Here is a 23,762-nt window from a genome sequence, read left to right on the forward strand (position 1 = left end):
ACTAATTTGTCGCTTACCAGCTTGGCAATGCAAGTGCATTTGCAAAGCTAACCAGAAAGCCAAGCATGGCACAAAAACAGAGAAATGCAGAGGGAGAGAACAAAAGAGGGCAGAAGACAGAGAAAATGACAGTGAAAGAGGAAAGAGACGGGAATTTAACTGGAGGGATTCCGGCAGCAGCTCTGCGGAATATCGGGAGCCCTGAGAATAAGTCTGAGCATATTAGGATAATCGTTTCTCGGAGTGTGTGTGAGGGGTGGTTCGGGGGGTCCGTCTGACACTGTTCATCTAAACTGCTTTCAAGTGCAGACAAAAGAGGGCGAGATAGTAATACTAATCATTTTACAGAGGATTATGTAACCCATCACTCCGCTGGGAGACCTCCCAGCCACATGCATCAGTGCTGCATGGACGTCACGTCACACGCAGACAGCGCTGTAAAACCCACGCCACCGATCCTGCCATTCCCCCCGCGGCGCTGCTGAATACTGTCCCTTTATCCCCTCAAGCTGCAAAGATAGAGCAGCGGAGAGGAGAGGAGAGGAGAGCAGGGGGGAGGACAACAGAGAACCCCCCGGGGGGCCCATCTCAGCTGTCTGGGTCCTGACATCACTTCCTGCCACTTCCTGCCTGGGGCACCCAAGCTAAATTACTCTGTCTGTCCCCCGCCCGCACGTATGACTGCACCTGCAAATGTGGAGGTTTTACCAACTTCTGTGAAGGGTCCTGCATGGGCCTCCAAATAACGTAGGGATTTTACTCTCTATGAAACCGGGGCACCAATTAATGTTATGTAGCAGTATAACTGCAAAAAGTAATCAATCTCATAAAATTACTGTTATCAGAAATATCTAACCACAAATTTAGTATTTGAATTAATAATTAAAATAACCAATATTAATGATTAAACATACCGATAACCTGAAGGTTGGAAGTTCTTCGAAAGACTGCTTTAACTCGGCTCTCATGTCTATGTGACCCCAAAACAGACACCGGGTTTAATAAAATATATTTATTAAACAAACGTACAAACACAGAACAGATAAACTAACGGGAAGTTAGTAGGGTAAGTTATTAGGGCGTGTTTGTGTCTCTTGAACAAAGGAAAGTAAAAGTGGGTGTGTTAGTTATTGTTAGCTGTGAGAAGACTACTTGCGTAGTTTACTCTATACATGTGCAAAAGACGGCAAATCAATTCACGTACATATATATATATAGCTGATGATAATGATAAAACGGCAAATATGGCAACACAGATTCACAAAAACAGTTCAGACTAAACCTACATCTGTGTCCTACGGCGAGTTTCCAGGCCTCGGTCCTGGCCGACAGGGAGTTGCAAATATGTCATCTCATACAGTGCACACATCATTAAACACCATCAACACTCGGGGTGGCAGTTAAGACGGGGGCAGTGCTGGAATGTGCTGAGGCGTGGTACAAGCCTGCCTCTATTTTGGAGCACACGTAAATGCACAGAGGAGAAGTTCCCACATAGCTAAAAAAAATACACATTGTTGTTTTCAGTTTTTTTTTTTTTTTTCTGGTTGTTTATATTTTTGGGATTTTCTTTCTTAATAACGGTTTTATTGTGGTAGCAGTGCAAAGCCTTAATCCTTCCAATCACAAGTTTGCAGAATTTGGATGCAGCCGCGCATGTTGACAATGGAGGGTGGGATTCTCAGCGAACGCTTCCAGCATCTCTTTGAGGATTAGACGCCTTTGTGAGAAATGCATCTCAACCTCCCTCCAACCCCAGCAGAAAAAAAAACAACTGAAATGGAGGCTTATTTGTATGGGTATTAGAATGGGCCTTGTGTATATTATCCCATACACTGTATTCTCCAGTCGCTGATGAAAGGGAAGCTTTGAGACAAATTAGAGAGCTGAAATTCAGCCTGTGCCCGTGCACCAGGACTCGGACAGAGGAGAGGAGCGCCCAGCCCCAGGAGAGGAAGCCTGTCTGGGGGGAGGGTGTTAACGGACCGCGTTTCTGCTGGGGAGGGGGGCACATATCGATAATACGTTCACCACACACTAACGCGCGACACCTCTAAGGCAGGCTGGCACACGGCCACCTGTCATTGGCTGGCAAGGACCTTCATTTTCAAGGCAGACCACAAGGTATGCAGGTAACTTTATTTATCCACATTTTACCTTCAAATCTACAGTGAATGAAAATGAAAAACCCTACACTACGGTTTGAACGAGTCTGAAGGTTGAGCTCATAATAGTTAACTCACCTCTAATTTTATATTCAGCCCTTACATCAAACATACTCCTATTCCATGTTTTATACTAAACAGTCTGCAATCTACATTACATTCATTTCTAGTCTAGTAATAGTCTAGACACATTATTTACTGCCTCAGTAAAATGTCCAGCAATTGAAAGGCAATGAGGTGGAACTGAGCACAAACATTGTTAGAGTGTAAATGTGAAGACTTTAGAGTGAAGGGCTTTACTCAAAGCTGTACTCAGACTCTGTCTGGGGCGATCAGCAGTTGGAGTGAGAACGAGAGCCTACCCCTTCAGCAACCGTCTCCGAGAAGTCTTTGGCCAAAGGTCCGAACAGGATGGTGTTGATTGACGTGAATCCCGAAGGCGGGTTCTGTTGATCCTCATACTCTGAGACAGACAAAGAAACTGGATGAGTGACAAACAGATGTTCGCAGTAATATGATTGGGCAGGTCTGGAGAGAGGGGGGGGTGTGACTGAGATTCAAATCTTACCTTGGTGTTATTTCCTCCTGCTGCTATGGTTTCCTTTGGAAATCTTGCAGTCTTGTGAGAGAATTGTCCATTGTGCGTGCATGTGTGTGGACATGTGAGCGGCTGTGCCCTTGTGCATTATTAACTGGTTCACCACAACCCTCCACGGTTATTACTGAAGATGATTTCCCAAACAAAGTTTTAGCTTAATTACTGAATATAGTTACACACATTTTATCTACCTATCTATGACCTATCTATCTACAGGAGTATCAACGTGAACTGTGGGCAAACAAATCATTTATGAGATCGTATTCCAGTATAACTAAATAATGACACTGGCCTACATAGGTATGTGCCTTGATTTTTATATTCTTTCCCGTTACACTTTAAAATGAAATTAAAACATCTTTAACATTTTTCATACATACACAGTTGAAGCTATCTGAGCTCCTCACTTTCAGTCATTTCTCCAATTAGGCCTGAGAAGATTAGGTCTGAGAATACGTGCCGCACGAGGCCCGCCGAATTTCTGAACCTCAGCCGCCGGCTCGCTCTCCGGCTCGATATTTAATCACCGACCTTCCCATGACCTTGCAGGCTGACTCAGGAACAGGGGACCGAGGCCAATAATACTATCAGTACTGCGGTGGGTGTGGAAATTCCCATCTGTGGCAATCTGTTAAGGACTTCTCAAAGATCTTGCACTCAAACTGAACAGAAACCACACGCTAGAAATCCACCGTTCTTTATCCTTAAACGTGAAAAGGCCAGCGCTGTGTCGAGGAGGTTAAAGAGCTTGACTTGCGCTGCACTGCCGCAGACCCTTGGGCCCGGTACTTAACCTGAACCCAATTGCTCCAGTAAATACCCAGCTGTATAAATGACTAAGAGATACAATGTCAGTGGCATAAGTCACCAAGGACTAAGTCTGCTTCACAAACGAAGGATGTAAATCCTGCTGGTCACTGGTCTTAGTATTTTATTAAAAAAGAAAAGCAAACACTGCAACAGAGGGCAGATGAGCTGTGAGTGTGTTGACTGACACGACAAAGAAAAACTGAAACAAACGCCATTGGCTAAATGGAACTACAGCCACAGCTGACCAGATCTCAGCCCTCTCCTCATTCAGCACCCTGGCGAGACACCTGCAGCAGGACTCGTAACGCACACAGGGGCAATAATGTCGGTGTTTACCTGCAGTTTAATGATGTCAGCTAGTCTGGAGGTATGCTGATAATTAATGAGTCAATATGCACAGAGAGCGGAGTGACACACAGGAATGTGAAGGTTACTGCTATTGTAAAGGCTCCAGGCCTGGTCTGCCTGCCCACACAGAGAGCCAGCATTTGCATTAGGAAAAGGCCTTTTCTGTTATTAAAAATTCATGAGCACGTTTTGGTCTGCAGTGGAAAAACATGAGGGGAAAATAAGGGTCTCTTTGAGTAAGGAGCCTTATCACAGTGAACAGCGCGCTGCCAGCATGCAAGCCACCAAGGAGACATTTGCACAAACATGGACTTTACAAAAAAAAAAAACACCCCTCTCCACTAAAAAATACACTAAACAGCTAAAACATATTTAAATAAATGCTGATAAACAGCTTACAAAGCCAGCCAGCAGACTGTCTGAAACACAACAGCGGCCCACAATATGGCCTCAGAAATTTCAACAAAATGAACATTTTAAGGTAAAGATACGAAGCGATTAGGCCGATTTGGACGCACGGGAGGCCATGTTGGGTTGTTGAGCCACCTGCTGGGGTAACGCACCTTGAATCACAGTCTTCAGAATGTAGTCGCAGTCACCTTCTGGACACACCAATGGGAATTTCTTACGTACTTTCGCCTAAAATGAAACGCACAAAGGGGGAGAAGGGAAAGTTAGGCGTCAAAGTATTGATATTTACTGCACACTCGTTTGATATATTTTGCCTCTTCTTTATGCGCTTCTCGTATTTGATACAGAATCCACAGATAAGCAGTCGACAAATGATAAACTGATAAACCGCCACCATGTAGGATGTTTTGAATTTTCCTACGCCTACTTGATGGGTTGGGCATGTTGATGTGCATCATTGTAAGAGATGTACACAGATTAATCCTGTCAGTATTAAATCTGGCACCTAATAAATCTAACTGCAGCGCAAAGCACAGAGAAGCCCATCTAAGAGCCCTGCTGCATGTTGTTGTTTGTGTGTGCGTGTGCCATTAGAGGCCACAGAGCTCATAATGGGGGCAGAGCCGGGGAATTAGGCTCATAATGAGCACGCTGCTGGCTCCCATAAGGCAACCTTTCACTAAGGTTTCACTGAAGTAGCTGCTCCTGGCCGGAAAATAACAACCAGATGAAATTATGACACCTTTTAAAATGTAGCTATACATCCAGACAAATAAAATATTTAATGTAAAGCAAAAGAATCGGAAATATTTTTTACTGCATAGGTTTTATCATTTGAAGATAAAACCAAGAGTCATTTAACAGATATGCTTGTCGCAAGGAGAGAGAGAGTTTATTGTTGTTATTTGTTATTGTTACAGTTTCTCAATGCTTTTGCAACACAAGTTTACTTGTCATGCAAATAAAGCACATTTGAATCTTGCATCTTGAGAGGGGGGGGGAGGGGGAGAGAGAGAGAAAGAGAGAGAGAGAAAGAGACAGTGTGAGAGAGAGTGTGTGTAAGAGAAGGGGCGAGAAAGAGACAAAGAGAGGAAGAGAGTGAATAAGCACCCTGATTCCTTTACACTGACCTTCACAGACATGTGTGGGGCAGCAGAGGAGAGGCTCAGGTGGGGTATGGGAAGCCTCTGGAGGTGAGCGGGAGGCTGTGTCCTAGGGTCTGAGACCACACAAATCGGCATGACACCTGGGCCAGGAAGCAGAGATTGGATTACCTCTAATAACACCCTGGCTATAAGAACTCCATTACCCATGAAGCAATGCCTAAGGCACGGCATACACAGTATAGATATGAAAAAGTCTATTCACTCATAAAAGATCGACACTAAACATTTTCCATTAAAAAAAACTCATGGAGTGTGTTCTTACTTCAGTTTAAAGGAGAAATGATAACTCAAAAACGCCATTTTTCCTATCAACAGATGATAATCCAAGCGAGATCTGCAGCACAATAAGTACACTCAGCTTGGCAGAACAGCACTCCAAATATTTATACAAATCGCACTACTCCAAATGACAAAGGTGCAAGAACTCATCTATATCGATCATCTATCTGCACACGGCTCTTTCCTCCAAGCAATTTGGTGTGTCAATATGATGTTCCTATCTTTCAAACTTTCTCTTGAAAGAGCGTGTACACAGCAATTTCCCTTGCCTCAAGCTACCATAGTTCAGTGAAAAACAATTGGCTATGATAATTATGAGACGTTGGTGAAATGCTTGATAGAAATTGCATTAAAAGCTAAATTAGAACACAAGGTAGTGTCAAGGTAACAAAAATGTATGACCTACAAAATGAAATTAAGCGATTTTCCGTTAGATTGCTACAACAAACACAAGGAACAGCATGGATTGAACTGTGACCTTTTCCCTTTAAAACAGGTGTGCTGTGCACTGCCTAGATGAAATGAATTAGGTATAACGTCACATTTATGAAACATAAACACCAGAATACTATAACAGAATCATAACACTGCTGGTATACAGCTGTAAAACTGACGAATTGGAAATGTACAAATTCAATTATCAAACGTTTAATTAAATGCAAGCATTACCCACAGATGGTCATGCTTCTAGAAATTATACCATTTATGTATAAGAGAAGCAACAAGCAAATTGGGCGAATGCTTGGGGAAATAAAACGGGAACGAAAAAGGCTTTTTCCTCTCAGCCGTAGATGACAGCCCCCCCCTCAGACTCAGGGGTGGGGGGCTGTTTCCCCCGGCGCCACCTGTTAGAGACATGCACTGTGGAGCCACACGTACCCAACATCTGTGGGCTCAGTCACTCAGTGCAGGAGTCTGCCAGGCCTCCAGGGGCACTGTTCGCCGTTGGAGCCAGGAACAGGCAGCGGCAGAGCGAGACGCAGCCGTCGCTGCTCTAATAAAAACGCGAGTGGGGCTTCTCTGAAATTCAGCTGATCCACCGAGCATAAGAAAGGGATCGAACCGAGGAAAAAGGTTTGGCCTTTAAAAGAGGGAATGCTATGCTGCTCTCTCTCTCTCTCCCTCTCCCTCCTTCTCCCACTCCCCACCCTCTCTCTCACTCTCTCTTCTCTCTCTCTCTCTCCAACAGCAGCAGGGCAGAGTCCGCCCCGGCAGTCCCCGGAGGGACGTTCGGCGGGGAACGGCTGAGTGACAACGCGCCTAAATGCCGCTCTCTCTCACCCCGCCCGGCAGCACGCGCCCAGACTTCGGCGGGAAAATGTCAGAGCTCGGGCGCCCCTGCGGAGGGACCGCGGCTCCCGCCGCCCCCGGTGACGCGGGCGCCCAGCCCCGCTCGTTACCCAGCAGCCTCTAATTAACTGCAGTCCCGCCACAGTGCGAGACAACACACAGAGCTTCTCTTCCCGAGGACGTGTAACGAGCTCGCCGAGCACGAGTGCCGTCCCGTGCTTCCTCTCCTTTTTTTACATTTTCTTTTTTGGAGGATTCATAACGAAGATTAATGTTGCCCCGTTACCACGGAGAAATAATAAATAACCTCTGCCGGGGAAAAAAAAGAGAAAAAGGCTGCCGTCTTCACAGAGATGTATTCCAGTCCGACACTTGAATGTGGTGATTTCATAACCGACATTTAGAAGATGAATGGCTTGTACGAAGCTTCGAGCTGCAAAGTCATAATTAATTGGCTTCTGAGATTTTGACAGACCCACCCCCCCCCCTTTAAAGAAAACACAACTGTCATTTGTGGATTGCTCATTCCTATCAGTGGTTTTAATTTCTTTAGCCATTTTACTTTCCAGACACAAATGTATGAGTGCTCTTTGATTGATAATGAGAGAAAGCAAGAGGCCGGAACCTCCGACAGAACCCTTGCTCACCATTCCTCTGAGCAGGCAAGAAACGTTTGCGCATCACCAAAAGCCTCTTAGCTCTGCCTCTCGGGCATGGTCGCCACCATAGTGATGCTGTAGCATGTATATCAGGGCAGAGCCTGATTGTGTCACAGTGATACCCAAGAGAGCTTCCCTGTCCTGAGGGAAGAAGATATTTGGCCAGGGGAACAACCCTGCAGTCACACTAGCACACACAGCCAGGGGGAGCTTCAGCACATGGCTCACAGGATGCTATGGTGCCGTGGGAGGATGCAAACACGATTATGACACGTGTGTGTGTGTGTGTGTGTGTGTGTGTGTGGGTGGATGCTCCACTTGGGGTGCCGCTCCCTCCTGGAGAGAGCGAGATCCATGAACCTTTCTGCTTCGCCAACGTGTTGGAGCACAAAGGGCCGATGTGGAGGAGCGGTGCCTACGGACCCTGCTGCGGTTCAGAGGAAAGATTAAATCCTTTTCTGTCCTCATTAAAATTCACTGCTGGCGCAAAAAAAAGGGAAAATCACTGCTTTTCAGGAGTGGATTTCTGCCTCGGGTTGCTGGCTCTTAACCTGGAGGGCCAGAGTCATCTTAACCTCCTTAAATCATCATCAGATACATAATACGCACATTCAAAGAGCAGCCATTTTGACTAATCAAGCTTAATAATGGGTCCAGTCAAGGTTCCCTCACTCGGAGGTGTAGTGCCCGAAACAGCGGCAGAGAGGACCGGAGCAGGCAGGGAGGGTAGGCGGAGGGGAGTTTAACATTAAGCACAGCTTTTTAATCTGAACTCCGCACGCAGCTTCCCGGGAATGGCCCAGAGGTCAGGCGGAATTTACCGGAACGCAGCAAGCCGAGGGAGAAGGATCCTCTTCCCGCTAGACGTCCTGCAGCGGCATAGCAGAATCCCGTTACGCCCCGTGAGCCGCCCCGCCGATCGCAAGCGGCAGCTCGATAAGAATACGGGCACGCCGGCTTTCAGCGCCCCGCCACCCCCACACCCAAACCTTCCTCAGAATTCAGTCTCCCAGCACCACCGACTGCCACGGAGGCTTTCACTGCAAACAGGCTGCAGCTGACAGTGTACACACCCTATGATATATTCAATAAAATGGGTAGGGGGAATTTATGCACTCTCTCACTCTATGTCCTATCTATCACACACACACAAACATTCAAGTCATTTAATTCTTCAGAAGATTACAAAATCTATGCAACTCAAATCCTCTGCCTTGTGGGCAAAGGATCCTGTATAACATTATGCACAAATTTCCACATGCATGCATGCAAGAATGCACACACACACAGAGACACACACACACACCAGCCTTCCACAGTTTGCTTTTCCACTCTCCCGGGGCTTCATGCTGCTGGAGCAACACAGTTCAAATCAAACTAATTAATCCTGAGGATGAATCCAGGTGTTAATCACATGGGCGTCAGGAGGAAATAAACTTGATATTCCTATAAGGAGAGAACCTACCTTTTCTACATTCCACAGCTTAAACCATACAATTTCATCAATAAAACACTGACATCTGCTGTGGACTGAAACAAACATGAAGAGAAAACTGTAAAAATAGCGAACATTTTGCTAAATGCTTTGCAGAATCATTCATATTCCATACCAATTCCATTCTAATCAATCCAGCCAAGAGCCAGTGCACTCTAGGGCAGCGGGAATGAACCACTACATGTTCTCCCAAATATATCCCTAATAAATGAAAAATCCACAAAAACTTAAACATAATGTGCACGCAAACACTCGTACGGTTAGCATATCCAGGTCATCAGCATGCATTCTTTATTTGTTAGCAGAAATGTCTACTCTGCAAAATCAACAATTCCATTACAGCAGTGCATAAGAAAAAAAAACTGCCACACTGTGCGTCTTATTAGTAGGCAACTTTATTAAACGTGACAAGAGTTTATCTCTGGCACCTGCCGTCTACATTAAGTGTGAAGTTTTTGTTATGATTTGTGGATACTGTATACAACTGAATTTCTGTGCTTTGTGTCTTTTAGTGAGATACTCTACCATTATGTATAGATTACATTATACGTTGCTGTCACATTTCTCTGAAAGTGCTGTTGGGTCACAAGCCGTACTCCCTGTCACATAACGGCGGACAGACATACGTTGATAAAGTGAAATAAGATGGTTAAACGTGCTAGTAGTTACAGCACATTTCATTAATAATAGATCATGTGGCTTATGATTTTCTTTGTTTGCCAATTCATTCTGTAACATCATATGATTATGTTCTCAGGAACGTGCAGTTACTCATAATTAGCTATATTTTAGTTAGAGTGGGAGAGATGGAAACAGCATTTGTTTGGCATATTGGGCACTTCCAGCACAGAAAACAGCATGTTGGGCTGGCCTGGGAAAACACACCTGTCTTGTGAAAATGGAGCCACATTTAGGTCTCATAATGCATGTGGCTTTAGACGCTGAGTTAAAGTCCAATAATTATTACAGAATTACGCAACTTTACTCCTTCAAACTGCTTTCCCTTTTGGCCTTTTGACCCCTTTAGTGTTGTTTTTTTCACAACAGAAACCACAAGAAAATCCCCCCAGGAATATCATATTGAGATCTATGGGTAGGGAGAGGAGGGGAGTGGTCACCACAGGGATACTGAAAGCATGTTATAATTTCAGAAATTTCAATAAAAGTTGATCGCAGGAAAGAAGCCATGCAACTGTAGCCTAGAAAAGCCTGTCCCACTTGTTTAGAAAATGGGATGGTAAACTGATAACTCATCAGGGACCTCCTAAAAGGGAAGGGATCCCACCTCTGGAGCCTCTGCAGTCCAGAAGATGGCTTCATCAAACAGACCAGGCAGAGATGTGGCAGCACCCATGCAGTGAATTCATACCCACACTAATGGAGTAGCCAACAGAGAGCCACCCACCACTCTAAGCAGACACTTTGCAGACAGAAAAGACAAAGACAGTAGATTCAACTCTTGCTTGGCTTCGGGTATTTCAGGTATTGACAGCAAGTCAAATATTTGCAGAAGTGTGCACGTGGGTGTGCGGAAGCATGGCACTTGTGAATGACACACTGTTCGGAGTGGACTCGATAGCTACTCAAATGAACAAACCACGGATTCAGCTTCAAGGAAACAAAGAAAAAAAAGGCCGGCTGCCTACCAGGTGCGAGATGACAAATCTAGAGTAAGAATCCATAGCAAGGTGCCCACTGCTGTTTCTCATCTCTCCCTCACAGCCGAAAGCTGTCGCGTCGGTGTAACATTCGCCTTTCAGCGTGGGTTCTTTGCGTATATGTGAGCAGAGAACGGCTGGGCTCTATGCATTATTCCAGCCCGGGCTGCTGACTGTGTGGAGAGAACTTGTTATGGCCTTTCTGAGGAGCGTTCACAGCGGCGGGGAGCACTAACTCGCTCCACGAAGCCTGGAAGCTGCAGGTCTGTTAGGCCGGCCCCGGCAGGAAGTCCCAGGCATGAGCGTCGCGCCTCCAACCGTGTCAAACTCTGGCTTTTTAGCTTAATCCAAAGAAAGCAGAGAATGTGTGGGTGACCGCTTGTGTGCATGTGCGGCCACTGCAGAAGCCAAAAGGTGACGCGAATGACAGCACTCATTTTTCTCCAAACCAAGTTCACAATGTTCGCAATCTGCTCCTGTCGCGAGTCAGAGGACTGAGCCACTGCCTGAGATGGCCGCTGAGAGAGATAGCGGCTACAGGAATGACATCCTTGGGCACTCGCTCATCCAGGAGGACGGCGGGTGGAGAGAGAGCACGAGAGCACATTCCTCAAATGAGAGCGTGGAAATAACTGGCCAACGAAATGGACTGTCCCTTCTTCACATAACAATGAATGCACCAGTGACACTGAATGGAAAAAGATTTGGACCGTGGAGTCAGCGGTCTGTCCGGTGCTTGACGTGATCCCCTCGGCTCACTCAGGAATGTCCGCAGAGTGTGACTGTGGAGTGTGGAGGCGGCATTCATAGTTGAGCTCTTCTGACATGCAGGGCTCTTGAGAGAAGGACAGATGAGAATGAGAGAAAGATTGTCCCCCCCAGGAGGAGGGGGGGGGGCATGGCCTTCCTGTCCCAGTGACAAGTATGGAGGGGTCCTGTAAATTTCAGGTCATGGAGTAACACCAGACCCTTTAACCAACTCATGCCAAAGGATGCAAAAAAAACTAAAAACATAAGAAATATTGTATTGTATTGCCCTTGGGCTTGAATTTTCATTGTATCTTACCATGTTCGGTTAACAACAATGGCCTAAGGAAGAATGGTATTTTTACCTTTTGTGGTTAGTTAATTAGTTTCATTAATGCAATCAGCCATGCGACCATCTGCTGAGCCTGCCACCCCATGGTTTATAAAGATTGTTTCTGAAGGGCGCAGAGTAAGAATCCAACAACAGCTTAATGAATAGACCTAATCTAGCAAGAGGGAAAACAGAGACTCACAGAACATTAGAAAAAGAAAAACATTCATAAATAGGAGTATAAAGAATGGTAGAAAAACATTAGTCTAGCAAAAAAAAATGCTTGCTTGAAATGATGGCCCCAATAGCAGCATAAAGCATCGCATCTATTAGTTTATAGACTAATGGCTGGTTAAAAAAAAAAAGTTATCCAATTTCTGGAGCTAATTTTCCAGAACAGAAAAATGGTCTTGGAAGGAAATGATGGAACACCCCCCCACCACCACCACCACCCGGCATGGAATAAAACAAACATAACGCAGATGAAGCACATCTGTGCTGCAAACATTAAATAAAGAAATCGCTTTCGTGCCTGCGCTTTGCAGATTGATCAATGCTTGTGCATAGTGTTACGCGGCGTTATAATACTGCATTGTTACTGAATAATCATGAGCTGCACTGCATTGGGAATCGCTGTAAAAAGGGGAGTGGGGCAGGCTGGCGACGGTGAAAACTAAGAAGAGGTGTGAGCAAGAAGCGAAAAGGGCACAGTCGGGAAGGCAGAGCCAACAGAACGGCACTGAAAACGATGGTTCAGTTGAGCTGGAGTGGAAGCCCTGAAGTTGGAATAGGGACGTTCTGGCATCAGAACAGGAAGTGGTGATTTTTTGGGAGATGGCCGTGACTGCAGTTGGCCTTTGCGTTTCCTCTGGATCGCCACTCCATGGTCACCCAGAAACGTCCGTCACAGTGTGCGTGATGCAGCCATCCGCGGAAACTTTGACGCCTGTGACCTTTCCAAAGACCTCCAAGGGCTCAGTTTTTGCTTCGGGAGTTGTTTCTGAAAAGCGAACACCAGTCCTTCTCCCGTCCTGCAGCGGCTATCTCCTGGCCCCAGAAGCACGGATCCTGGAATAGTTGGCGGATTGCTGATGAGCGAGGGCGCACTGCCCCCATTTAAACTGGCAGACAGCAAGATGGAGAGTGCCAATAAACACAGCGCTAACGCCAGCTCGCCACGGGGCAGAGGATTCAATCCGCGTGAGAAACGCCTTCACCCCTCCGCTCTTTATCTCCTCGCCCGCCCGCATCCTTCACTTTTAATGCTAATTTCAGTCCCGTCAACACGTCGCCGGACGGATTTTAAACTGCCGAAACTGAAGCTTCGGTTTCTCTTTTGCTGGGCTGTGTGCTGCTGCGCACGTGCTGAAAGGCAGCCATGTTGGCTCTGCTGGCAGACGGACTTACGACTGAGTGACCGTGCGACTGGCAGCGCGTAGACTTCCAGGCTGCCGGTGAGGGTCACCTCCACAGCTCCACTGCAATACAGAACACGTACACACCCTGCAACCAACAGGTCTCAACACGGGCCTAACAAGGAAAAACAAAAGGCCCACTCATGTCTGTAAGTGCAGAGACACATTCTGCCTGTTTTTTCCTCCTTTCATCTTTGGCAGGAGGCTGGAGACCGTGACAGTGAAGGATGAGAAGACCCCGGTGGCAGAGTAAATCTTATTCTGTGGGATTTGAGAGGAATGCCAATCGCATAGCCGGGGAGCGGGGATTTCACCGTGTCGTGGAATCTCTCTGAAGTGTGGAGTCCATGCAGGGAAGCGGTCTTATTTGATGAAACTCCTCATCGCTGAGATAGGAGACTGTGCCCATCAAAGCGAGCATTAGCATTAAGGAAGGCCGATCTTGACTGACAGGAGGAGTAAGGGATTGAGTCCAGCATGACATCAACACTCAGGCTCAACGATTCCTCCAGGGTCACATAGCCCTCTACTACCACAACCCATCTCAGCCACCGTGCTGCTGGTTGGCTACACCTGAAAGGAGCCCAGCCAGGGCCAATGGTAAACCAGCTCTTAACAATTTAAGGCTGGCCCTCAGGGGCCATGTTAATCCTGCGCAAATGATGTAGTGTGCAAGTACTGAACTCTTTCTGCTGAAATAAATCCTGTTTCTTTCTTGGATGTACTGTACCTTGTCGTGCCTGGTCATTATACAGTCGCTGCTCAACAGTAGCATAATAAGAAAGTCACTTTACTGCACTCAAGCCCTTTCTAGCCCTGCAGTGCATCTTACTAAATTACCACTGGCAAGTCATGCAAATATATATATATATACATATATGAAGAAATAAACAAAGATTTTTTTCATTATAAGCAAAGAACCAATGATCAAAGTTAGTGAACCACCTCCAACTGGGTTACGCTAGAGTTGGCTGCAACAAACTGCGTGCCTCTTGATGAGTTCCTTGGGTCAACAGTGTGCACTGCACTCGAAACCCAAGTCAAACCCTCATTGATTTGCACAGTGAGTAAAGTGGGTCAAGCAAAATGCAGATAAACAAATCCAAAATATGTTATCTGCTTGTTCAGGCTACAGCGCTTATCATTGCTATGATCATCATCATATCTGCTCAGCGGACACTTGCATACAGGGATACAGAAATACAAATTAATTTACATGGCTGTATTATTTTCTGGAATACTGTAATCCAGGCAACAGTGAGCGCCCCCACCTAAATCCATTTTGAAGGACGTCCATTATTATTTTGGTAGTGTGAGCACAGCAAATGAAATGAATCAAAGCAAAATGTATATTCCAGGCCGCGGGGGTTTTTTTGGGTACAGCGTGACGAAATGAGGGAACGAGAGAGGCGCCATCCTCCCACGCTATTCCGCCATCTACTCAAAAAAGGAGGATGCACATAAAAAGTAGAAGCTCATCTATAGAGAACTAAAGGAAAAAAGCAAAACAAAGCTCACCCCAGCTAATGTGGGAGATAATAGGAAGAAACCCACAACTTGAAATCAGTTGAGCAATAAATCATAACAGAATTGGCTCTTGAGAGGTTAGCCCAGTTACATCGCGTATCTGCAAAAATCTGATTCAAAAGCTGTTTTTTTCCATAACATTTTACAACCAGCAGAGATACTAAATAAAATAACAAGAGAATGTCGAGAAGTAACATTTATCACCGCCGCATTAAAAAAATGACAATTTGGAGGATTTTTGTAAGAGCCGAATGTGAAACATCCATTGTGCTGTCATGGTGTGATGGACGGTGAAGTGCAGAGCAAGCAGACCCTCCGGCAGGCTGAGAGAGCTGTTCTCAACTTCTTCATTATTCTGGCCCCTGATAGCAACGGTTGGTGGTATCTAAATTTGTCTTCCACTTTCATGGGTTACTGGCAGACGCCGTTGGGAGAAATTAACCTTAGATACCCATGAATAAACGTCAGATGCAGCAGACACCGGTTCAGATGCTATGAAAATATGGAGACTCGCAGGGGCAGCAGGGCCGGCTAAACTAAAGCGCTAGGCTATGGGGGCAATGACTCTGCGATAACCCAGCGGGTGAAAGTGGCCTTGCCCATTCGTGTTGATGGGTCAGAGGGGACCAAGCTCAGGACACTAAGAAGTGGCACTACGCGGCTATAGAAAGCCAAGAAGTACTGTTAGCACTTGCTCGCCACGCACTGGCATAGCCACAGTTATATGGCCAGTGATGCAGGTAGCAATAACACTGCCTTTTGAAGGAGTCAAATTCAACCTATTTCACAGTGCAAGAGCACCTCCTCTGGTTAACCCCACACATGTTGACTGACTGAGCATGAAATTTGTACCCCAGAGTGAAAAGATTCCTGAGCCCAGTTTTAATCACTGTGCAAGCTTAGCAACCTTATCGCTTAAAACCAGTAGTATCAGTATTGCCTTGCACTGTACTTGGTATGGGCTACAGTGTATGTGTAACATGTAGCTTTGTGTATTTTCTATTCCATTATTCAACCTAAAGGAGACCAACGAAATAAATCTTAGCAAAGCTTTTAAATGACCTTCAATCTCAGACACCTTCATTGTAACCAAAATAATCGAAGGTAGCCTGGTCTCCGCATGCTTAAAAAGATTTACAGTGAACTAGAGAAGGTACGTTGGACACATTCTGCAAGTACAAAGAAGGGAGTTGTTTTTCAAGCCTTTTTAATCACGAGTAACAGGTTCAAGAACCTTATCGCTTTAAAGGTGAGCTCTCGGCATCTCCCCATTTGCAATTAACAAGTCATCTCTAATTTCCGCCCATAACGAGACCCAGACAGCCTCTGGAAACAAAACAACAGTTGCATAACTGGCAGAATAATTCATAGTTAGAGACTCCGTAGAAACTCTGCAGTAGGAACACCTTTTGGGATTTAACACGCACACACACATAGGTAGAGGTGGATCATTTCAGGACTCTGCAGCACTCAAGAGTGCTAATACAATGCAAAGGCATTCTGCCTGGTGTAAGCCACGCAATGCTTTGCCTTCCTCGGGACATTCACCGCAGTGGAGGAGATGCACCTGGCCTTTGAAACGAGGAATTCAAAGACATTTCAGCCGCCCGCCTAGAGCCTCAGAGCAGGGTGTGCGGAGCGCTGGCTTGCCATCCCCCCTAAAAAACACCTCACCACAGACAACCGCACTGAAGCATAGGTGAGCGTACATATAATCTGCAGGCCATGTAAACATAAACTCCCTTCAAGCCGTGAATAATGTAAGGGGCTGAGAATGGCCTTGTCTTAAAGTGCAGGTTTCTAGAATATTCTAACGGGAATTTGGGGATTCGCTTTCAGAGTCAACCTCATACACTCACACGGACACAAAATGGCGGATCTTGTGCATCCCCATACACATAACAAAGTGCTTCCAGGTCCAATGGAAACACAATCAACTACTATCATCACTATCCTAAAATGCTGGGGAAGTCCAGCTGACGACATAGTGGAGACAGGGACATCAAAGCTTTCTTACAGACGTCTTTTCAAGCATTCCCACAATGGTTTCCGCTGGGAGAACGGTTGTTTATTATTCATAGTGATGGCTAACGTTTGTTTTAAGAACACAAACATTGGAAACACATCCAGAGAATCCCCTTGATCTCCTCTCAGTTCCATAAAGAATTTGACATGCTAGCGGGGCTTAGAAAGCACTACACGAGAAGACATACAAATAATAAGCCATATGAAATCTCCCTTCAGTGGTGGAGAGTGTAAACGTGAGTATTAAAGGAAAGGGGTAGTAAACGCATTGGACACACAACAAGGGCTTGCATTCAGGAGGCTCCCCGGGAAGGGTTGGTGATGAATGGAAACTTGTCAAAAAAATGTAAACAGTCTCCCTTTCTGTGAAACATTTTTTCTGTTGTGTTTTTTTTTTTTAATGCTCAATGAAACCTCATTTCCATAATCTGAGCCAGGGTCCCTGCCTCCAAAGGGACCCAAAATAGGTGTTGAAAAGGCTCCTCCGACGCAGCCTCGCCAGAGAGAGGCGTTATTGTGCTCTGTTAACTCCGGCGTTCCTGGAGGCGCTAGGCTCGCACGGGACCGCTCCGCACCAGCGGCTCCGGAAGGCTCGGAGCGTTCTCCCACCGCTCTCGTTTGTCTTTGGGCTGTGTTTCACCATAGTTAATCCACCTTCGTCTTCTTCTTCCATTGCTTTGAAAGAGTTGGGGGGGGGGGGTAGGGTAGGGGGGTTGGGGGGAGCTGCATTTTTTTCCTCCCTTCTTCCCCTGCACCAGCAAATTGGTTTTACACGGAGCGGTTCGAGCAAGCGGTACGGCCAGCACCAACTGCTTAAATCTCTGGGGGAAAATTTGTGAAGAAATTACCGACAGAGGCTCACCTAAACCTCCGCTCTTCACCCTTCCGAAGATGTCAGGACACTGCAGAATGTGATCTACAAGTGCAATTCCTTCCCAAGAGAGCACATTAAACAAAGTTTTAAAAGCAAAGGAAGATAAAATACGGCACCGGGGACCAGACATAAATATTCCTGAGCCCCTCTGCCAGGCGTGCCTGCTCTAGATTGCAGCCTTTGGACCATGGCGGAAAAGGAAAAAACACACAGTGAAGTAATTAGCTTGTGATATGAATGAATATATGGACACACATACACGCGCACACGTGCGCGCACGCACACACACACACACACACACACACACACACACACACACACACACACTCAAACATACATAAACAGAAAAACACTCAAAGCTTGAGGCAGGAGAAAATAAGCGTCTAATTAAATCCAAATCGGCCTGTTCACACACTCATAATTCACAAAACTGCCATGTTCTTCCTGGACCAAAATCATTTTTAAAGATTCATGCTGTGATTCTACTAGCGTAATTACCAGGGCTCAGTCACAAAGACATTCATTTGAGAGCTGGAGAGGAAGGCGTGACACTTTCCATTGTTCATTCCACTCCAATTATGACTTCAAATGGAGAACAGCCAGATTTGGGTTAAAAAACACGTGCGTATTCGTGAAAGAAAGAGTGATGGAGGAAAAAGGGGGGCATTAGTCACTTTAATTCATTACATCAGCTCCCCATAATATCATATCTGGGTTAAGCCACCGTGAAAATGGCTGAAAATGGGAGTAACAGGGGGGGCATCAGCAGACTCTTATTCACTGGTAACATGGACATTTTGTTTAAACAAAATTAAGTTTTAAATAATCATAATTAAGGTTATTATAATTTTGTGTTTTCCATTAGTTTATATTCCTACACTATTTTTGAATTTAATTTCCAGCTGTTTAATATCTATTTATCTGTAAATCCTGTTTTTATTTTCACTTATAGTGTGTATTGTGGAGACCCACGCCTTAGCAGTAGGAACAGGTTAAGGTAGATGCTCATTGGTGATGACACAAAACTGAAGGACACTACAGTGGTTCTAGAGTAGGCCTGTCGAACTCCAGGCTTGGAGGGCCGCAGGATCATACTCCAGTCCTGGAGGGCCGCAGTGTCTAACTTCAGGGTTGGCTCTCCAGGACTGGAGTATGACACTGCGGCCTTCCAAGACTGGAGTTTGACACTGCAGTCTTCCAGGAGAGGAGTTTGTTCTGGACCATTCCCAACTTTGCAGACTGCAACCCGCTAAACAATTCCAACAGTCTTTATCACTGGCTTAATGGGGGATTTATTTGTAATAACACAAGGTTTAACACAAGCCTCTCAAGAACATCTCACACTACAGTGAACAATGGAGGCATAAATATGTTCTCATGTTTTTAAAAAGCTGAGAATGTTTGAAAAGCTCAATAAAATGTAATTCCATTCACAAGACAAAGCCCATAATCAAATACTCTCTGTCTCTCTTTCTCTCACACACACACAAATGCATGCACACACTAGGACTGTGCTCAAAATATTGATGCAGTAATATATAGGCATATTATATTGTTTATATAAATTGCCAGCATTTGTTTCATCTGAGCCTGTTCATAGTTATGCTGTTAAAAATATATTTTAGAAAGTCAGTGTGGCTTAACAGTGTTTATGTTAAAATCATATTTTATGTTAAAAAGTCAAAGAGCCATGCAATTATTTTCTGTTGAATTTATTTAGTAAATTTTGGCTACTGCTTCTTATATAGCTCTATATACAATAAACAACTGAGCTTGTTTACAGCTCAGACAGCTTGAGCTCTGCTGTTTTTTTTCCAATCGATAAATTCACTTTCCGTATGGGGGTATGTACAGTCAGGTCCATAAATATTGGGACATCGACACAATTCTCCTCTTTTTGGCTCTATACACCACCACAATGGATTTGAAATGAAACGAACAAGATATGCTTTAACTGCAGACTTTAATTTGAGGGTATTTACATCCAAATCAGGTGAACGGTATAGGAATTACAACAGTTTCTATATGTGCCTCCCACTTTTTAAGGGACCAAAAGTAATGGGACAATTGGCTGCTCAGCTGTTCCATGGCTAGGTGTGTGTTATTCCCTCATTATCTCATTTACAAGGAGCAGATAAAAGGTCTAGAGTTCATTTCAAGTGTGCTATTTGGAATCTGTTGCTGTCAACTCTCAATATGAGATCCAAAGAGCTGTCACTATCAGTGAAGCAAGCCATCATTAGGCTGAAAAATCAAAACAAACCCATCAGAGAGATAGCAAAAACATTAGGTGTGGCCAAATCAACTGTTTGGAACATTCTTAAAAAGAAAGAACGCACCGGTGAGCTCAGCAACACCAAAAGACCCGGAAGACCACGGAAAACAACTGAGGTGGATGACAGAATAATTATTTCCCTGGTGAAGAAAAACCCCTTCACAACAGTTGGCCAGATCAAGAACACTCTCCAGGAGGTAGGTGTATGTGTGTCAAAGTCAACAATCAAGAGACGACTTCACCAGAGTGAATACAGAGGGTTCACCACAAGATGTAAACCATTGGTGAGCCTCAAAAACAGGAAGACCAGATTAGAGTTTGCCAAACAACATCTAAAAAAGCCTTTACAGTTCTGGAACTATGGACAGATGAGACAAAGATCAACTTGTACCAGAATGATGGGAAGAGAAGAGTATGGAGAAGGAAAGGAACTGCTCATGATCCAAAACATACCACCTCATCAGTGAAGCATGGTGGTGGTAGTGTCATGGCGTGGGCATGTATGGCTGCCAATGGAACTGGTTTCCTTGTATTTATTGATGATGTCACCGCTGACAAAAGCAGCAGGATGAATTCTGAATTGTTTCGGGCAATATTATCTGCTCATATTCAGCCAAATGCTTCAGAACTCATTGGACGGCGCTTCACAGTGCAGATGGACAATGACCCGAAGCATACTGCGAAAGCAACCAAAGAGTTTTTTAAGGCAAAGAAGTGGAATGTTATGCAATGGCCAAGTCAATCACCTGACCTGAATCCGATTGAACATGCATTTCACTTGCTGAAGACAAAACTGAAGGGAAAATGCCCCAAGAACAAGCAGGAACTGAAGACAGCAGAGGCCTGGCAGAGCATCACCAGGGATGAAACCCAGCGTCTGGTGATGTCTATGCGTTCCAGACTTCAGGCTGTAACTGACTGCAAAGGATTTACAACCAAGTATTAAAAAGTGAAAGTTTGATTTATGATTGTTAGTTTGTCCCATTACTTTTGGTCCCTTAAAAAGTGGGAGGCACATATACAAACTGTTGTAATTCCTACACCGTTCACCTGATTTGGATGTAAATACCCTCAAATTAAAGCTGCAGTCTGCAGTTAAAGCACATCTTGTTCGTTTCATTTCAACTCCATTGTGGTGGCGTATAGAGCCAAAAAGATTTGCGTCGATGTCCCAATATTTATGGACCTGACTGTATTGTATCGTGAGTTACCTGCCTGCTAGGGCTGGGTAGCTCTTTCAAAACCACTTTCTCCTGGAGAACCATCAAATGCTGACTGGAACACCTAGTAAGCCCACTATCTCATCTGCATCTATGTCCCCCAGTTCTCCAACACTGGTTGCTGCCTAGTACAAAGTTACTGGAGTTGCATCAAATGCAAGATGATGCTTCCAGACAGCCATGTAATGCTTTCAGGAGCACTGGACCCCCAGGGACAGTCTCTGGTGGAAAGCATTGAGGGAATCATAGGGGGGGGTGAAGAGGAAACAGTGGTGAAAAAAGAGGCCTTCTGACAGTGGTGTAGCAGTGAATCACTGCAGGAGATGAACAAATCCATTCAAAATCTCATATTCCATTAATACAAATAAATACTATTTATTATTGCCAATACATACATGAGTGCTGCTGCAGCTAACAACTGAAAAACTGCATTCAAAAGAAAAATAAACCACAGTTCACATGAAAGCGTGTTTACACAAAATCCATTGGGAGATGGACCCAATAAACCAGCATTTAATGGGTTAAACAAATGGCAGTTTATAGCAGCAATTCCAGCAAAGTGAACATACGGGGGTCTAGCCATATATAAAACTACACATCACGCTCTAAGTACCAGGGAATATCACTGAAACGTTTTGCTCTTTTTTTAATGCTCATGATTTATTTTCTCCTCTAATCAGAAGCAAGCCAAGCGCTCGAGGCCTGGCAGGGAAGCAGCTACAGTTGTTTTTCTGCAGACTTAAGAGCGAAAGGCGCCCTCTGATAAAGACGAAACGGCTCCGGCCTGCCAAAACGGCGATGTAGGGCAGCGCTCCCGTCTCAAACGGCCGCGGGGCACGGCATCACGCTGTCAGCGCTCAGGCAGTGGCCAATTAAAAGGACACCTGACGCAAGCCGCGAAACGCAGGAAACGCCACTCGCTCCGCGCTAACATCCTCTTCACCGAGAGCCGTGCCGTCTCTTCCGCCACGGTCCCCGGCCGCCTCCGTCACGGTGCAGACTGCGACCTGTCCCCCCGCACGGCGAGCTGGCGGAGGAATGCAGCGAGGCCAGAGGGGGGGTACGGGGGCCGATCCGGAGCGGCAATCCTCCAAGGACCCCGGGCGATGGGCGCGCAGGGAGGCTGAGAGCGCAATTACCCCGGCACAGTGTGTGATTACAGCCGGCATTATGCCGAGAGCCGTCCATACGCCGCGCACGGCCCCCAGGGGAAGGCTCCTGCCCTGCCCTCATCACTGGAGCGCTCAAGCGTGACAGGGCGGTCGCCCACGGCGAAACTCCCCGCCCTGCCAATCAACCACCACCAGCGGTTAGGGATAATTCATCTACAGACATAAACTTCAGGACAAACGACTATTTTTATACCAGAAAGAAAGTTTGTTTATGCGTTAGGCTAGACAAATTTTGGATATTCTCCCAATACCCGGCGCTAGTTATCAGAAAAAGAGCCAATCCCTGAAAATAAATAAAACAGCAGCAACAAAGATGAGTAGGAAGAAGCAGTGGAATAAGAGTATGCGAAAGCCCTGTATAATGCAGTGGCTTTACAGAAGCAAAAGTTGAAGGGCTTGTGGAAGAGCCGGTGAGAATGAGTGAAAAGTTTATCTCAGAAAGCGGTACAGGACTATAAGAGGACAAGTGCTTTGGGCCTCAGACCCTGTGGTTCTCAGTGCAGCTTATGCAAAGTGCCTGCACAATCCCCCCGCCTGCACGCCATGAGACAGCTCCAGTGAAACACACGCAGCCACACGCACTCTCGCTGCACGCCACGTTCCCTAAACCTGGGCCTTAAACCGCACCGAGCCTCTCGTCCAAACTCCCGCAGAGCCACTCCCCAAAATCCTCAGCCCGGGTCCCAGTGCTTAGTCTCAGCAGGCAGCAGATGAGCAGTGGTTGATGTTAATGTGTGCACACTGTCAAGCATGAGGGGGAAGGGTGCTTTGCGACTCTCCTGTCGGTCCGAACCCGGGTTCTCTCGGTATTCCTCAAACTCTTGGCCCACAGTAAAGCCCTGAATGGGATGTGCTTCCACTAAACCCGTTTACTGCCATTCCAGGAAGATGGGAATCCAGTAACCTAGAGGAAAAATTGCATCATAATCACGTTTACCGTGACCGAGCAGTAGTCCGCCAGCTAGGTGACCCTCTTCAGCTACTGCTGTGAGACTAGTAAGGATGTACATTTTCACTACACACAAGGACTCAACACAATAGGCATGCGATGGTACATCTGCTCCGCCTGTCAGGAACTAATTGCAATTAGGCTAGACACCATGGTACAGCATCCCTGCAAGGCAAACTGCAGGCTGAGGGCAGACTATTCACACCTACGCTGCTTTCCACTCGGTCGGCCCAGAGCACGTGCTCCGCATGGCCAATGCCAGCGACTGTCCACCGCGACCCAGGGGAACAGCATCCGGCATTAGCATGTGCGGCACGGTGGTGAAGTGGATAGCACTGTCACCTCGCA

At 45.8% G+C, this 23,762-nt stretch overlaps 1 protein-coding gene across 4 annotated transcripts in view; it reads right to left on the bottom strand.

Moving 5' to 3' along the window:
* pot1 (protection of telomeres 1 homolog) overlaps positions 1-23,762 on the bottom strand; it is a 65,899-nt gene that overhangs the window by 37,355 nt on the left and 4,782 nt on the right. For all 4 annotated transcript variants that reach the window (XM_061251963.1, XM_061251965.1, XM_061251964.1 and 1 more), the window contains exons 2-4: positions 5,463-5,578; positions 4,485-4,560; positions 2,528-2,628 (exon numbers count right to left, since the gene is read on the bottom strand). In XM_061251963.1, coding sequence (XP_061107947.1) covers positions 2,528-2,628; positions 4,485-4,560; positions 5,463-5,573 — 288 coding nt within the window. In that variant the 5' untranslated portion in view covers positions 5,574-5,578. The remainder of the gene's footprint in view (positions 1-2,527; positions 2,629-4,484; positions 4,561-5,462; positions 5,579-23,762) is intronic.

The sequence above is a fragment of the Conger conger genome, chromosome 8, assembly GCF_963514075.1.
Source record: "Conger conger chromosome 8, fConCon1.1, whole genome shotgun sequence".
Classification (NCBI taxonomy): Eukaryota; Metazoa; Chordata; class Actinopteri; order Anguilliformes; family Congridae; genus Conger; species Conger conger.